Here is an 18189-nt window from a genome sequence, read left to right on the forward strand (position 1 = left end):
AGACACACAGTGGCGTGATGCGCTCGCTAAGTGGAAACGAATTTTTCTTTCCCTTGTTTAACTCGGCATCAATATCCAGAGTCACTTTTCTTGATGAGTGTGGGGATAAGAAAATAATATCTGTCTGTACAATTAATTATTTTCTACGATGACCAGATGAGCATTTATGGTTTTGCCGCCTACGGTCTGCACAAATTTTGTCGCCCTTCTCCCATTTTAGTCTAATTTTCTTGACTACCCTTTCCTCGAATTCGCCACCCTATGCTATAACTCGTTGACCTCTCTCCACTCCTGCAAGTTCATTTGTGTTTCTGAGTCACTCTTTTGGTCCCTTCCATGCTCACACACTCTTTATGTCACTGTTTTAGTTATTCACAGGCTTGAATATTGTTTTGGTCACTTACATGCTTGCACGTCATTCCTTTGATTGCTCACTGACATGGTTCTTTGCTGGGTCACTCTTTTGATCATAAACACCTTTACACATGCTCTAGGTGATTTTTCTTGTCATTCATATGCTTGCACGCACTCTAGGTTTTGGCTACTCAAGACACAAGCTTGCACACGCTCTAGAACAGTCTTTTGGTCATTCACGTGTTAGTACGCACTCTAGGTCATTGCTTTGGTCATTCACAAGTTTGCACACGCTTGACCTCGCTCTGTAGGTCATTCCTTTTGGTCATTCACATGCTTGCTCATTCTCTAAGTCACTCTTTTGCTCACTCGCGTGCTTACAAACTCCATGCATCACTTTCTTAGTCACACGCTGACCTAGCCCTAGCTGTCTGGGCAAAGGTGGATTTATTGAGGGTTATACAAATTTTGTCGCCTTTCTAATGTTCTTCTAATATTCTTGGCCAAACTCGTCGGATACAAGTCCACAACGGGCAAAATGCCCACCGAGGTGGGTGAGAGCTATTGTGTCGAAATGATCGTCAGTGATATTGATTTATTAAGGGTAATTTATTTTTTGAAGGCTATAAAACGCTTGGATGAAGTTCAAAAGCAAAATCTTATGAAATTCTTCTTTCATAATTAAATTTGCTAAAATTCCTCAAATTTTCCACCCTGGGCTATAGCCAGCACCTTCCGTAGAAGAAACCCTCCGCGCGAAGCTCGTGACGGCACCAAAGACAGCACAATTTCTAACTAGCACTTACTTCACTTCAGGGAAGAGAGAATCCCTTATTTAATTTACAATTCAATGGACATTGATTTTTAAAATACTTTCGTAATTGTGAAATCTCCAAGATCATTCATTCCCTCGAGAGCTCTTGGAAAACCTGTCAGCTCTTGAAAATCTCTATCAATGTAACAATATAAAGCGAGTACTTAGTACTTATTACAAGTCTGCCTTGCACTATAAAATTCTTGAATATCCTTCAATAAAAATAAAATGTTTTAAGTACTTTGAAAATTATTCCGTTCAGTTTTGCTCATCTCACCTTCTGAACTAGTCGGAAGAGCCCTCCGGTCATAATTTTTAAGAATCTCGTCAAGTATATCCAAATCATGAGCAATTCTATTCTTACTCCTTGACCTGGAAATCATATTAAGAAAAATTTCATTGAAAAATATTTAGTTTCGAACTAAATTTTCTTTTAGGAATAAAGAAAAGATCTTTCAACATGATCTAAAATATAAAAAAAACCAGCAGGACGGGCCTATTGCCGTCTTAGTATAAACCTTGTTCAATTATACATTTATGCATACAATAAACTCTTCAATTTCGATATACTAGTTCAGGGGTGGCCATAAGCTGTCCCGCTGGCCGCATGCGGCCCTAAGGCGATTTTGTAGGACCCCGCAACAAGATTAAAAAAATTATTTCTGATTTCACAAAAACAATTTATTTTCAACATACAAACATAAAACCTCTTTGAACAATAACAAATTTCAAGATATCAAATGATTGATTGTTGATTTTTTTACTCGCATTTATACGCTTTCAATAAATATTTTTTACAAATTAGTTTTTTTTAATATTTATTTCTATTGAAACATTTTCACTACAAAAAAAGCTGTAGTGAGAGAGAGAGACGCAATGGTGTATAATCCGTACTTAGGAATTATGTTGTTTCTAACGTGCAATCCACGGACTATACGCAGGAAAGTACGGTACATTAATCAGCATTTATTTCTTGCAAAAATTTGCCTTTCTTAAGGCTGCACTCAAAGTTTGTCGAAACGGGTAATGATTCAGGATTTTTTCATGATAATTGTATTTTACGTTGATTCTTGTGTTGATTGAGTGTGCGCTAAATTTCTTTCCGAAGTCGAATTTCTGTTTCTTGCAAGAATGAAATGAGATAACTTACGATTTTTTGACATTTTTTACGGTGTATTTTTTAGCAATATACACCTGAAAACGATATGCCAAATTTCAAAATAGCCAACCAAACACATTTTACTTAAGTGGCTCCATAGATTTTAAGATGGTCAAACAGCCACAAAAGCTATGCTATGCTCCAGTAGAAAAACGATCAAAAATGTTATTTAATATATATATATATATATATATATATATTTGATGTACATATTTTTCATTATGTATGCCACGCTATGTCTATATTTACAATGTTTTATTTTTCTCCAAAATGCTTATTTTTTTGCAAATTTTCAAACACTCAGGGAAAAAAGTTATTATAAACACTTTGCACATTGCGTGCATGATAAAATTGCATGACATCAATGTCATTGAATATAAATTTATCAACAATTAATTAATTGAAATATGCACTGAAAACCTCAAATATGCACTGAAAATCTCAAAATATGCACTGAAAATCTCAAAATATGCACTGAAAACCTCAAAATATGCACTGGAAATCCTGAAAAGTCAAAAATTCTGAAATAGGGGAACCCGGGGCAGAACGGGGTACCGGGGCGGAATGAAGTTCCACGTTTTTCGGTAGCAAGGGTGTGCTACCAGTGAGTGGCAATAAATAGATCTAGACCAACATGTTACTGCGCAACTACGGCAGCCATGTCAGTTTGGTTTTCTTGAGCGTTGGTACGTGAGGTTTCCGTTGTGTGATTTATTGCTCCTGTATTGTAACTTCTGATGATTTTGTAACCAAGGTAAGATATACATACTTGATTACATTATAAATGTAGTTAGTACATACTTGAAGGACGTTTAATTGTCTTTAGTTTCGTGTAGTTAAACGTTTGTTTACGTATCTTTCACGAGTGACCTTACCTTCTTGAGGCGGAATGGGGAAGAACCCATTCCACCAAACTTCAACCTGTCTTCCACCACATGGTGGTCAAATGCTCACACTCTGTTGCTATGTCTGTTCCCCAGTGTTGCTATGTCTACCAGCACATTGCTCTCACAGACTTCAGCCACTTGATGTTTCTTTTATGAAGCCTTCAAGTCTTCATTACAGAGATGCGCTTCAAATATTGCTGCGAAGCAACACAGGGGAAGTCGCAACTCTCTTTCAAATTTCAATGCTCTTCGGATCAGCTTTTATCCAAAGCGCAACAATGAAAACTGCTATTAATGGTTTTCAAGCTACAGGACTATTGACAACTGACCAATCCATATTCACCGACACCAATTTTCTCCCAGCAGACACAACTGACATCGGATTTGGTAGGCCTTCAAGTGAAAAGGTGATCATATCTGGAGCTGAACAATTGGAATTGCCTTCGTCTAGCCCACCAGTTAAAAAAGATATGCCTATAAGGTTGGATGATAAAGCTGGCGAGGTTTCAGCCAACTCTAATGATGACACGCCAGCGAAAAAGGTCCGATTTAATGAGGCTAGTTGTGCCACTCCTGGCTGCTGTTGGATAACAACTGACAACAGGGTCTCTTCATTTCATGTTTCACCTGAAATTCTAATGCTTATTCCAAAAGTCAAAGAAAGGACGAATCGGAAGGGTGGGGGGAAGATCGCTGTCTCTTAACATGCAGACAAGGGTTTTAGAAGCCGCTATTAAGGAAAAAGAGGAAAAAAAAACTGCCAAACAAGAAAGAGCAAGGATAAAACTATTTAAGAAAGAGAATAAAATTGTGTGTGAGAATTGAAAAAACAAAGGAAATTGCCTAAAGATAGGAAAAAATAATGGAAAAAACCGAAAACTAACGAGAGTGATTCTGAGGATTGTTCTGACTGTGAATGTTTTTTATATTACGGTGAATTTCACTCAAAGTCAGTTGAAGGTTGAGTCACTTGTTCCATGTGCAAAAAACGGGCACACAATTCCTGTGCGGGAATAGACAGTGAAGATGATGAGGCTGTCGTGGTGTGTGCATTTTGTGAATAGGCTTAAGAAACGGACACAATCAATGAAAACTGTAGTTAAACCTTTATAGTCAGTTAAAACTAATTTTCCTGCATTTCCACCAGTTTTATATATTTTTATAATTACTTGTCCTTACCACCCCGTTCTGCCCCGGGCATGGGGCAGAACGGGGCAAATGACACAACTTTCTATTTTTCAAAAAAAAAAAATATTGTTCTTTTGTGTTTTCTTACAATATCATTGCATTTTTGCGATTATTAAATTATAATGTATCCATAGAAAAATTTGCCTTGATTAACCCTTTTGTATTTTTAAACCATATTTTCAGCTTGGTACCCCGTTCTACCCCGGGTTCCCCTGTGTACAAAAATGAGAAAACATGCATTAAAAAAATTAACATGCAAAAAAAAAGCAGACGTATTTTTAAAATGCATTTTTTCTATTTCTTCGTGCATATGTATTCATTTACAAAAAAATATCTTCTCATATATATAGATATATCGCATATGCAAATAACTTTTACATATTTTTTAATTCAGCATTTTTTAATTTTCAGTTTGTTGTAGCAGCTCAATAACGAAAATACGAGTAACAAAAGAATTTCAACACTATTTCTGAAAAAAAAAATTAACACTTTGACATATCTCTAGAAATAGCCTTACAATAAAACAATCAATATTCGTAAAATACTTTATAAATATGTATTTAATTCACAAAATTTCACCTGCGGGGAAAAAAATCGATGTTATGAAAATATTATGAATAATATTTATTTGAAAAATTATAAAAAAAAAAATTGAGTGAGCTCTCTTAAATAAACCTTCAAAAATATGCACTTATATACTGAACATTCTTTGATTTTATGCATTTATATGCATTAATGCTAAAAAAGGACAAAATATGCAAATGCATTTGCATATAATCCGGACTCTTGTCATAATCTATCGACATAGGGGAAGGGCAAGAAGAGATCGGTTGAAACGGGTCTAGTTTGACTATAGGATGAATCGGGAAAGGACGAAACGGTTCTTAGCCGATGAGAAAGAGGAGCAAAATTGACCGTTTTCTTCCTAATGGTGGACAATGGCAATATCCGCAAAAATTTCTTACATGAAATCATTGGAAAAACAGTCGAAAGCTTTCGGTGTCGTTCACCGTCAATCCCATCCCCAACTTTTCTCTCTCAATCACTCTTTCGTCTTCGCACCCTTTTCGCATTCTTCATTTTTTTTTAAACACATCGTGCGACATCTATACTATATCTTATTCAAGAATTAAATATACTGTAAAGTGTGCCAGAGTACTGATTTTTTGCCTTGTTTTTGAAGTGGAACCAACATTTAAAGCATTTTTTTCACTGTTTTTCGGATAATTCGAGTTGTTCGATAATCCGAGGTAGCCTTGGTCCCATCCACCACGGATTATCGAGACTCTACTGTAGTGCTATTTTATCATGCACGAGGCATTAATAATACATTTTTTTTAAGTATAATGGTTTGAAAATTTGCGAAATAAATAAAGTAATTGTCAGAGATATGTAAAACATTGTATTGACAAAGCATAGCAAATGTGCAAAATATGTGTAAAAACTTTGAATTAAATCAATGGTTGAATAAAATTTTCAATGACAGTCATAATAGAACATCGTTTCTGAGGTTTCTTGACCATGCTGAAAGGTATGAGATCTCTTAAATCCTTCTTAAGACTGCGGACCAGTAAAAATAGTTAAAAAATTCCTCGGATCAGCAGAAATGGGAAAAGTTTGAGGATCGGCAAAAAATACATAAATATTAGAGAAATAATTTTCTGACCAGTAAAATAAGACATAACCAGGAGAAATAATTTGCGGACCGGCGAAAAAATGCGTAAATAGGAGGAGAAATTGGAAGATTGGCAAAAACGTTATGCGTAAATAGGTGGAAAAGGCTCAAGGACCGTCAAAAAAAAGTTTAAATAGCAGAAATAATTTACGCATTGGCAAATAAAATACATAAATTGCACAAATATAATTAACGGACTTACAAAAATTCATAAATATGAGTAATAATTATCAGGCCGGTAAAATTGTACATAAACAGCAGAAATAAATTGCTGAACGGTAAAAAATGCATACGAGAAATGATCAGAGGACCGGTGGAAATGCACTCACTTCATATCACGAACTGATGCAAACTAACAAACGCAACTTTCTAACAGAAATCTTCTTTATTTCGCTTTCAACAAAATAGGAATAAAACGGAAACTCCATTAACTGATGCATAGCGCGAGGAAAATATACGAAATAAGTTGCACTCATTACCATGTGTATCTCTCTCTCTACTAATGGGAACTATTCTATTCTCAATCCAGAATTTCTCATATTTTTCCAAACATTGTTTCTCAAAAGTAGGAAAAAGGGGAAGTTTCTCTTTTTGTGAGTATTATTTTGTGCTCATGGGATTTTTTTAGAACCAATTACGATCACGATTCTTAGAAGTCTCGGAAACAATGAAGAGAATATTTAATGAGAGAAAACTACGCGAGAGTTTAATAAATAATTTAAATAATTTATTTCAAAAACACTATCAGATCTCACGCGAAACTCCAATCTCAGTAATTCATCTTGATATAAACTATTTATTTTCATTCCACGATATATTTTCGTGCATTAAAAATGACACTAAGAGCTCTTGAAATTTATATTTGACATCGAGTGAATAATAAATTTGTCTAAAGTACTTTACTCGGTAGCATAGTATGTATTATGCCATATCCCCGATAGCTGTAATATATATCACGACTTTTTCCGAGAATGTTTACTTTCATATAGTAAGTTCAAACATATATATTACTCATTCGATTTAATCTCGATAACAACGTGCTCTTAGTGTTTGTTATTTTACAGTCGCGTTATAACGAACGGTGCAATAGGTCCCAAATATTTCTCTATTTCCGGTATGTTATTTTTTTATCCAGTAAACGATCAGTATAAATGTTATTCAATCCATTACAACGACCGAACTCAGCTTGCCGCCCGCCCACCGCCCCGTTTGTTTCCAAAGAAATGGTCAAAATCCGTGGTTAAATGGGTTTGACCTTTACATTAGATGCTTGGACAAGAAATGGTGGTATGGAGCAGTGTTTTATCTGAAAATATAATATTAAAGAACACTTTTATTTCTCTCCAAAATTTATGTTTTTTTAAAAAATCAGTGACAAATAACTCTCTTAAAAAATTACCTATAATTTGACGGACATTAGGAGGGTTGGCACCACCCCTCGAACCTGGCCCCTCTGGCTCTCGATTCAAGATTTATTTCCGTCTCGCCCTGTCAGATATGTACTGAGTGGGATGGCGAAGTCTGGTTTACGAAAGATATCTGAATACTCTTAAACCAGGTTTTCCTAGGAGCGGGTTTCTGACATGGTTCTTTGCTGGGTCACTCTTTTGATCATAAACACCTTTACACATGCTCTAGGTCATTTTTCTTGTCATTCATATGCTTGCACGCACTCTAGGTTTTGGCCACTCAAGACACAAGCTTGCACACGCTCTAGAACAGTCTTTTGGCCATTCACATGTTAGTACGCACTCTAGGTCACTGCTTTGGTCATTCACAAGTTTGCACACGCTTTAGATCACTCACTGACCTCGCTCTGTAGGTCATTCCTTTTGGTCATTCACATGCTTGCTCATTCTCTAAGTCACTCTTTTGCTCACTCGCGTGCTTACAAACTCCATGCATCACTTTCTTAGTCACACGCTGACCTAGCCCTAGCTGTCTGGGCAAAGGTGGATTTATTGAGGGTTATACAAATTTTGTCGCCTTTCTCATGTTCTTCTAATATTCTTGGCCAAACTCGTCGGATACAAGTCCACAACGGGCAAAATGCCCACCGAGGTGGGTGAGAGCTATCACGCACGCAGCGTGAAAACGCTGATTGGTAAAAAAAAAAACCCTGAATTTCAGGTTTTCGGCATTTTCACGCTGCCCACGGCACAAAAGTTCTACTCCTAGGAAAACCCGGCTTTAGAGGCAGGACAAGGGTGTGTACATTCATTACTACTACCTACTTCTGCCATATTTCACCGTACATTCATTTCGTAAATCAGGAGTGTTCGACCTTTGAGACATTGCGGGTCAAGTTAGAATTTGCTATGGAGAGAGCCCGCGAGAAATTAACTTAAACTGTAGCATTTAGAGTTGTGTGGTCGTATACAGATTCACAAGGACTTGATGATATGTACAACACCAAAAACACAACTTAACCGTACAAACATCTCGTACACATTCCTCTATGGAGTTTCTAACGAATTGGTGCATGCCGGAATGTGTTTTCTGGGTGTATGTGTAAGAATAACGTATTTAAGTTGTTAGAATTGTGCTTGTTTTTCTTGTTCTTGCTGATGCTACCACCTGTCTCCCATATTTTGATGCTTGAATTTTCATGTCATGTAAGTATCATGTTATAGATCTGCCTGTTTTCTGTGGAGATACTTTTTTCGATGGGAGACCGTGGGGGGGACTCACATTTGCGCCATCGAATTGGAAAACCGCAGAAATCCAGCTTCAGCCAACCATTACTGTGTCGTCAACGTGGTTAGAACCCAGATCCTCACGATGAGAGCCCAGCACGACCACATAGCGTCTGATGTAATGAACAGTGGCGTCTTAACGGATGCGCCAACGGACTCCATGTTATCAAAGATGTGTTTAATGCTGCAAATACAGGGTATCTCACAATTTCGTGAATATTAGGAAAATTCATAAAAATTGAATTAATTGAAAAATTCCAATTCGGTTTTCGAAAAAGTTATTTTCACGAGGAAGAATTTTTCTCAGTACAGTATTAAAAAAAATTTAGTTCACATTTTTGTTGACAGAGAACGTTGCGAGAAAGCAAATAACTGGTAATACGCAAATCAGAGTTCTATAAAATGTGGGGGAACAGCTTTGGTATAAGGGACACGCCAAGTTTGCGCCTTTTTCCCGACGATAAGTCGCTAACGCCAACGTAATGGAACTGGGTTGTCGTTGTTCTAGGACTTGATTGTTCCAGGTGGCGCTAGTTCTTCTTCTTCAATTATACAGGGCTTTATGCCTTCGGGCCATCCCCTGAGGAGCTAGTTGTTGCTTCTTGTTTTTTCCTCACAGCCACAGCGCCTCTTTTAAAATTCCAAACTTCAAATGGCCATTTTGTTGTTATACTATGACATTATACTATGCTTTTCCGCGATTATTGGATATATATATACCAGGTTGTACCTCTAATATTTATTACTTTTTCTGCAGCGTTTTTCTGAATTTTCTTGTTGCTGGTCCTTACACGAGGTTTCCATTGCGATGTTGTCATCGGTGGATAAAGTGGTATTGGTAAAGTTGTTTTATCTTAACCATGAATCGCCGGCTGAAGTTAGTTCGTTCTGTAACTTGTACTGGAATTCCCATCATCGTGTTTATACGGCTTACTCAACAGCTCCCCTGTGTGGACTCCAAAATACATATTTTCGAAACTGGTAGCTAGTCGCTAACTTTTCTATTATGCAAGGTGTATCTCACTTAAGAAGAAATTTATGATGAGTGGAAATCTTTACTTTGGCTACTTTCGTAAGCGTTTATCTATAGAGCTTTAAACCAGTGATTCCAGGAGAGCACTTCAGGGTGCCGTTGGATTGGATATGTCACGTTGGATTGAAAGTTATAATGGTAGTAACTATGCCGGCAGGTCTCAATGAGGTATTTGAATCCCAAGGGTGTGCGTGTGCGAAGATTATAAAAATATATGAATCTTTACTTCTAAATACAATTTTCACTACTATTTCAACGAAAAACGTTCACCGGTTAGGATATTTTTAATGAAAAGATGCTGAAAGAGAGAAGAATCTCCCTTTTTTTTTGTTCGACTCTTCAAAAAATTTCATCCGCATTGATAACAAAGGAAAATTTCACTACATATTACGGTAAAATCTAATGTTATGAAATCACACAGGGTGAACCATAAGTTAATAAACTACGGGGTGTCCCTTAAATTCATGAATAGTTTAAAGATTCATAAAAATTGACGGAATTAGTGTATTTGAATGCGATTCGCGAAAAACGTATTATCACACGAAAGAATTTTTTTTGGTGCAAAAATATTAGTTAAAGGTCTTGTCAATAGAGAGCACTGCTCAAAAATAAACAAATCATAGTCCTATACAATGCAGTGCGCTACGATTAACAGCTGATTTATGAAATTTCCTGTTACTGGCACTTGCAAAACGTTTTGCATTATGATGTTGACATTGGTGAAGTTGTTTTACTCCAGCCACGAATCAATAGCTGAAGCCTTTACGAACGTTTCGGATGCTGAAGAGGTTGAAGAGAGGTTCAGGCCCAGGATTTTGTGATTTTATTTCGTGCAGCAACATTCAACGATGAAAATTTGATTCAACTGTTTTTTTATGTAACAAACGAAAACAAAACTTTTTTTACATCAAAATAAGTTTTCTTGTAAACTGCATGTGTCGTCGCTAGTTGATACGAAGTACCAAGAACTGAGCTCTCTTCGTCTTGGTTTCTCCATTTATGTGAAGATATTGATCAGTCAATGGCAAGGTGGCTGCTTAAAAACAACCTTGGGTAATTTTTTTATATTACAGTTGGCCCCCCCCCCCGTATTCGCGGGGGTTACGTTCCGGGAGTGACCGCGAATACGGGAATCCGCGAATAACAGAAACCATAGGTATTTTATTGTATATCTCGTTTATAGAATATCATGAGAAAGAGTAGGGTGACGCAGAGGTAGAATGTAGGTAGGGAATGTAAAATGCAGTGATTGTTGGCGATGTTTTCTGAAAGAATGTTGTGATTTTTCTGTTTGCCGTGTCTTCTTCATATCATTAAGTATGTTGGAGTATGTTGACAAGGCTTCCTCTACTAATTTTTCTACATGTGAAGAACGTAAAATAGAGGGGTTTATGTTATGAAAATAATATATTGCTGATTCCAGCTTGCGAATCCCTTTCGCTATGTTACTTGTGGTGAACTACTTCTTTATGTCGATCTTCTTCATCTGGTACCACTTCAGTTTCAGGACCAGTTAGCTGCATTAACTCCTCCTCGGTCAACCCAATATCAAAAGAACTTTGAGAATAGCATGTATTCACTCTCAAGGTACCTCTTGACTTCCGAAACGAAAAACCGTTTAAACCAATCCAGGAAAATGTATTTTCATAGTCCAAGCCATTTTATTGTTCGTCCAAAATACTGGTAGCTTCGGCTTATCCTTCCCTTCAACGCTCGCGGATTTGAAAATGATGGTGGGCTTTATCATGTACTCATACGCATTTGCGCAAAACAACATAATGAATCTATCTCTACTTGAATTAAAACCAGGAGCTCGCTTTTTTCCTCTTGCTTAACTTCTTTGCGGCATTTTCTTCCAAAATAGTGTAGTTTCGTCACACCTGGTAAGATGCGTTAAACACCTGGTAAGATGCATAACATTTCTCTTCAATAATTTTCTACAAAGTCTTGGCAAAGTCGACAGAGGCTTGATCGCCAGTGCTTTTTACATTGCACTATCCGAATCGTTTCTTAAACCTATGAAACAATCTTTACTTGCATAAGATTCTGATGAAATAGACGTTTCATCAGCCCCTTCCTTATGGAAGAGTAAAATTTTTCGCATTTTCTGTTATAATATTACAATCAATTGAAATACCTTTTTGTGTCAGTCTTGTACCCACAAAAAACAGCATTTTCTGTACGTGAAACACATGGATCCCATAGGCGATGCAAAGTTTTGACAGCCACAGGTGCAGCTACAACTGCGGCTGAACGAATTTCAGATTTCATTTTCTTGATATATCTCAGCGAACATTCGTTGATTCCATAATGGCGGACCACAGAAAGTATTGACTTCGCCAAGCAGTCAATATATCAAATTTTTCTTGTCAAGTTTTCACTTTTATTTACCTTTTCAAAGCATTATGAGTAGCATTAAAAGAATGAACCATCCTATACAAGCACAACTCAAATTTTGTAAGCAAAACACGTGAACGACGATTGCTGAGTATTTTAAAGAAAAATTCCAATAAAGGAAAAAAATCCGCGAATTCGGAAACCGCGAATATGGGGGGGCCGACTATATATAAAACCCTCTTCAGGTATGAATATGGTTGAACTGCGCGACGGTTGAACGTTATGCAGAGCGTCGAATGTGTGTTCAAAAGAGACCTATCTTCCTTCACCTTGGAGAAACTAAATATTACATTGGCATAAAATATGACATAAAATGGTAATATTTGAAGGGAAAAAAATAGAAAAGAAAATGGAATTTTGTTGCGAAAAACTGTCTTATGCATAGTTCGTCATATATTTGAATATTTTATTTTCAAACATTGTCTTGAAAGATGGACTAATGAATGTTTGAATATTTACAATATAATACGTCGATGTGTGTGCCAGAAGCATACACACATTTTTCAAATCCGGTTACATGTTTTGCATGGAGTATGTTTTTAACCCTTAGATGTTTCACAAACTCGCGAGTATCATAATTGGCCGCTGTGGTCATAATGACGGACTAGCATCGTGAGAATCCGGGTTCGAACCCCACCGTCACCATAGTAGTGGTCGGCTGAAGTTGGTTTCCTGTGGTTCCCAACTTCGAGGCGCAAATGCGATCCGATCTCCCCATTAAAAAGTCTCGCCCCAGAGAGCAACAGGCCTACAACGATTAATTATTCAATCATTACACTTCACTCATTGTTAGAAAAACTGGTGGCAGATGGCAGCACTACACATAACAAACATTACACAGAAACAAACTTCACGTCAGGTTTCACTACACGCACATTCCCGCATGTACCAATTCGTTAGAGGTTCCGCAGAGGAATATGGACGAGGTACATGTGTGGTTTAGTAGTAGGTAGCTTCATAATTGGAGATCTTTCTCAGATGTTGGTGACACGACCTTTCTTGTTTTTCGAAGTAATTTCGAGCTAGTTTCTTGATGTGGGAGGCTAGTTTCTTGAAAACTTTTTTGGCGCTCCAGGGAAGCACCAGAGGACGCGATACTGGAATAGTTGTAATTAGTACATGCTGCTCTTATCTTAGATGCGAAAGCCCAAGCTGGGGTACCGTGTGTTAACACTGGGCGAATGATTTGTTCGTAAATCAAAACTTTGTTCCTCAAACTCAGTTTGGACTTCTGATAGCAAAATCTCAATTAGATCCTCTGTTACGGCTCCTGAAGTTGAGTCTTTCATTCAGGGTGACACCAAGTACTTAGTTTGAGTCGATGGCACGATATCTTGTCGCTCTATGATGATCTTCGTGTTTGATGGGATATCTCGGATTGTGAACCATATCATCACAAATTTGTTAATATTCAACTCGGCATTGTTGTATACGACCCTTTTTTTTTGATCAGATCCTGGAGGTTACTTAGCACCTTTCCGTCAATTGATATTGATGCAACATCTTCAGCATATACACTATCCACCAATAAGTATCTGGACACCTGTGATAGAAAAGAAAAACTAACTTTATTCAAAATCAATAGTTGGTAGAGCCTCCACGAGAGGCAATTACAGCGTGAACCCTCCGGGGCATACTTTCCACAAGTCCTTGTGTGGTGGCTAGTGGTATTTTCTTCCACTCGGCTTGGAGAAGACATGTCAGTTCCTTAACCGATTTTGGACGGGTAGGGCACCCCTTAATTCGGCGATCCAACTCGTCCCAGAGGTTCTCGATAGGGTTCAGGTCTGGGCAGGCCAGTCCATTCGATGAACCCCATTGGCACCATACCAAGCCATGGTTAACCTCGCAGTATGACAGCTGGCATTGTCGTCCTGGAAGTAACAGGGGTCCACCCCGTAAAACTGCCACAACGTAGGAAGCACATTGTCATCCAAAATAGTGCAGTAGGCATCGGTGTTGAGCTTACCATGAATGGGGACCAAGGGTCCCAGTCCATACCAGGAGAAACACCCCCAGACCATAATTCCACCTCCGCCGAACTTGACTGTTGGCACAATGCATTCTGGCAGGAGACGTTCTCCAGGCAGACGCCAGACCCAGCTATCCGAACGGTAGAGGGTGATCCTTGATTCGTCGCTCCAAAGAACTCGTTTCCACTGATCTACGGTCCAATTTCGATGTGCTTTGCACCACATTAACCGAGCAACGCGGTTGGACTTTGTGATCAAAGGCTTATGGGCAGCAGCACGACCATGAAAACCAATCAGGTGTGCTTCCTTACGGATGGTATTTATTGAAACAATACTCCCGGATGCCTGTTGAAACTCCTTGCGGATGAGGGCCATCTTGTTGGGTGCGGTTCTTCCGAATTTCTCTGGACAGCACCCCTCTATCTCCCAGTTTCGTTGGTCTGCCGACTCGGGGCAAAATCCGACAATCACAGCTCACCTTCCACTTCTTAATTACATAGGCCACTGTCGATTTTGGGTACTTCAGCTCGCTAGATATGTCCCTTAAGGATCGGTCATTTTTGTGATACCCGATAATTATACCTTTCTCGAAATCAGAGAGCTCCGAACTGCGCGGCATCTTGCATGCGACTAATGCCGATGTTGTTTCCTACACGATATATACCGGCGGAGGGCGTGACGTATCTCAGGACCGCAGATATCGTCATTTACATAGGTGTCCCAACACTTTTGGTAAATAGTGTATATCATAACATATGACCTTACAAGATAACTATTAATGATACTGTTGTGGATTATTGAGCCAAACTTGGGACCTTGATTAAATTTTGTGAATACGCATATCAATTGATAAATGAATATACCAATTACTCCAATTTTTATGATTTTTTAAGATACTAACGAATTACGGGATACACTGTATTTAAAAATCTATAGAATTTAAACAAATTGGAGTAAAAATGTATGAAAATATGCAAAATGTGTATAAATTTTATGTCGAACTTTACATCATGATTTTATTTTCGAAAAAAACCCGACAGATAGCGCTTTTTAAAAAAAAAATATATATATATATATTGAAATTAAGTTTTTAAGATATCTGTACTACCAGGGCGAAGTAGTATGGATTGAAAGAAAAGCATAACTATATACTAAAATCTATTCGGAGGTGATTACATGTTCGAACGGCAGTTCATCAAATTTTTATGAATGTTTAAAATGTCTAGGGACTTTTTTGGTCGACTCGTTACACATTCAAATTATTTTGAATTCCGATAAGAAAAGGTAATTTCAACTTTAAATTCAATCCATTAATTCCATAGCCTTCCTACAAGTTATCAGTTTGTATTTAAAAGGAAAAAAAATGACTTTGAAAATTAATTTACCATTTAATATAATCGGAAAAAGAGGTATTACTAGAGACATTTTTGATTTGCGAAACCATTTTAATAACAATAAGAGATCCTTTGAAATATTCTATACCAAATAGCAATAGAATTATATTGTGCGTAGGTGTTTTCCCGGAATTTTTTTTTGTATTCCATCACATCAATTTATCTCGTGCTTATTAACATTTGATATTTATCCCAAACGAATCGGACGGCAATAAAATTTCAATTAGTTTACGTTTTCGTGGTATTTCAGTTCATTATTTCTGTTTTCATCATTGATATTCGATTGTTCAAAATTCATTTCTTGGAATAATCCTTTTATTTTCAGGATACCAAAAAATATTTCCGAGACCGTACGAGAGAATTGCTATCCTATTGTTCTCTTTACTGAATACGGCATGTTTTACATTTATGTGCTTCTAGTTTAATGAAACCTACATCATTAGTATCCAACTCTCTTTGTCCGATGTGAAAATCGTTCTAGAATATTCCAATTTGCCGGCAAAGGTGAAAAATTAAGGTATGAATTTAACACAATATTTTTATTGCGGGAGTGTAATTAAGACTCGAGAAGCATTTCTGTGTGAGTATCATATAATACAATACGTTCTTTATATTAATATCAAAACATAAGCGTTAAATTCGGGATACATATAATGAAATTTTGATGCAAATTTTCTGAATAATTTCTAGTTTCTTGAAATGTTTAATTTTTCCTCAAATTTCAAGTATGTTTATGAAGAAATGTGAATATACCTATTATCATAATAAGAAGCAGTTTAGAGAAAATAGTCCTAGAGAGACAAAATAGTTTTCGAGATGCTTCCATCATTAGGTAAAAACACCAATGCCACGAAACGTTCATTAAAGCAACTCATTAAGGTATAATGAGGTCTTTGACACCACGTCCATGCTCTCGAAATACTCTTTCAAATGCTTGAAACAATTCTCGGTTTTAATTTTGTGAATGCATTATTCTAGTGTGGAAATATTGCCTAGTCTCAAGTTTAATGGTCTTCATTGAATTTAAGGGCATCATAAACACAATACAATTGCTCCATAACGAATGCTTTTGAAACACGATCTATGATTGTTGTCCCGAAATTTTCTAATTAATGAAATTTATACGGTGTCGCATACTGTAATTCAATTCATGCGTCTGAGTTTTCAACCATGTCAGGATGCACGTGCAATTGCGAGGTATGTCTTAATCTGTGTAAAATTTGCATGTTTCGGATTATTGGTCTCTGATTTTTTTAAAATGATGCTGGACGTACAGTTACAGTAAATCCGTGGTTATGGTACTGTTCGTACAGAAACTTCCCTTCTCGCATAGGCTTCAAGAACAATAGTGACCAATAATGCAAATTTCCTACCATACAATAGCCTTCAGCCTCGTCTGTGAGTCTGAGGATGTAAAAATTGTGGATCTTAATAATTTATGAATTTTCATCAGCCAACGGTCCATGCATACATATATAAGATGCATAGCGCCAACTTCGCCAATTAGAGGCGAACCATTGATCCTAGAGGCATAGTTCCATTCAGAGAAAAGTATCCAAATAACACGTAGACTTCAGATACGTCATTCATATTGCAAGGGGTTGTATAGATATTAAAATAAAAAAATAATTTTTTATTTTGTTACCCTGCCGGTCCTCAAAAACCTAATTGGAGAGTTGTTGCCCTTTCTCTCCAGAGACCAACAATTTTTTTTTGTCATTTAGCAGAAATATTTATTTTAAATAATATAAATTTGATAAAATTCATTTTTTAATGCAATGCATAATTTTTTTTCTATATATTTCTTCTAACCCTTTATGTATTTACTAGATTAGGAAAAATAAAATAGCAATATAACGATATTGAATTAAAATAAAAATGACAATATAGTGATATAATAATGAATAATTATTACCTATCATGATTATTATATCTCATTTTAGTTTTCATTGAAGGCACGCACGCGCGCGCGGTCTTAATAATTAAAGTTCCACTTTGAAATGGCCATAAGGAAAACTACTGGACAAAATTTTATCAAACTTGGTAATAGTTTACAGGAGGTCATGGGATTCGATTTTCCGCAAAAAAAAAAAAAAAAAAAAGAGTTCAAAAACTCACCACTAGCGGGAAATGGCACTCATGGCCCCCACATGGGGGGTGGGGGCTGACAGGACTCTAGCCCTGGGGCCCGGGACGATTACCATAATTTTTTTGCTTTTTCACGCTATAAATTAACTACAGAAGGGGCCCGTTAAAAGTCTGACCGAAGGGCCCGCAAAAGATCAAAGCCTAATGGCTCCGCTACAGGATGTAGGGGGCCATGATGGCACTGTATGTAATATTTTTAAACGAAATAAGACAAAGACATCGGTTTAAAATGTTTTTAACCGTTTCTCTTTAATTGGGGTTTTGGCGGAATTGAAAAATGCGATACACCGACATGTCCGTAACATTCCTCCTGATATGATAAGAGCTACTGTTGAGAACGCAGTAATGCGATTTAACTTGCTTTCAAAAAATGGTGGACGCCACATTGAACATGCTTTGTAACACGCTTTAGAAACGATTAAAAACGTTTTAAACCGATGTCTTCATGGCTTATTTCGTTTAACAATGTTA

At 37.0% G+C, this 18189-nt stretch overlaps 1 protein-coding gene across 1 annotated transcript in view; it reads right to left on the bottom strand.

Annotated features, from left to right (window-relative positions):
- The window catches only part of LOC149087384 (glycine receptor subunit alpha-2-like), a 54975-nt gene that overhangs the window by 24067 nt on the left and 12719 nt on the right, over nucleotides 1–18189 (bottom strand). Inside the window, exon 2 of the mRNA XM_089231843.1 lies at nucleotides 1446–1540. Within this exon, the coding sequence (XP_089087969.1) occupies nucleotides 1446–1540 (95 nt within the window). The remainder of the gene's footprint in view (nucleotides 1–1445; nucleotides 1541–18189) is intronic.

This window comes from Pholcus phalangioides, unplaced genomic scaffold (genome assembly GCF_987345545.1).
Source record: "Pholcus phalangioides strain wild (caught in Gottingen) unplaced genomic scaffold, Ppha-v1.0 ptg000004l_1, whole genome shotgun sequence".
NCBI classification, from domain to species: Eukaryota; Metazoa; Arthropoda; class Arachnida; order Araneae; family Pholcidae; genus Pholcus; species Pholcus phalangioides.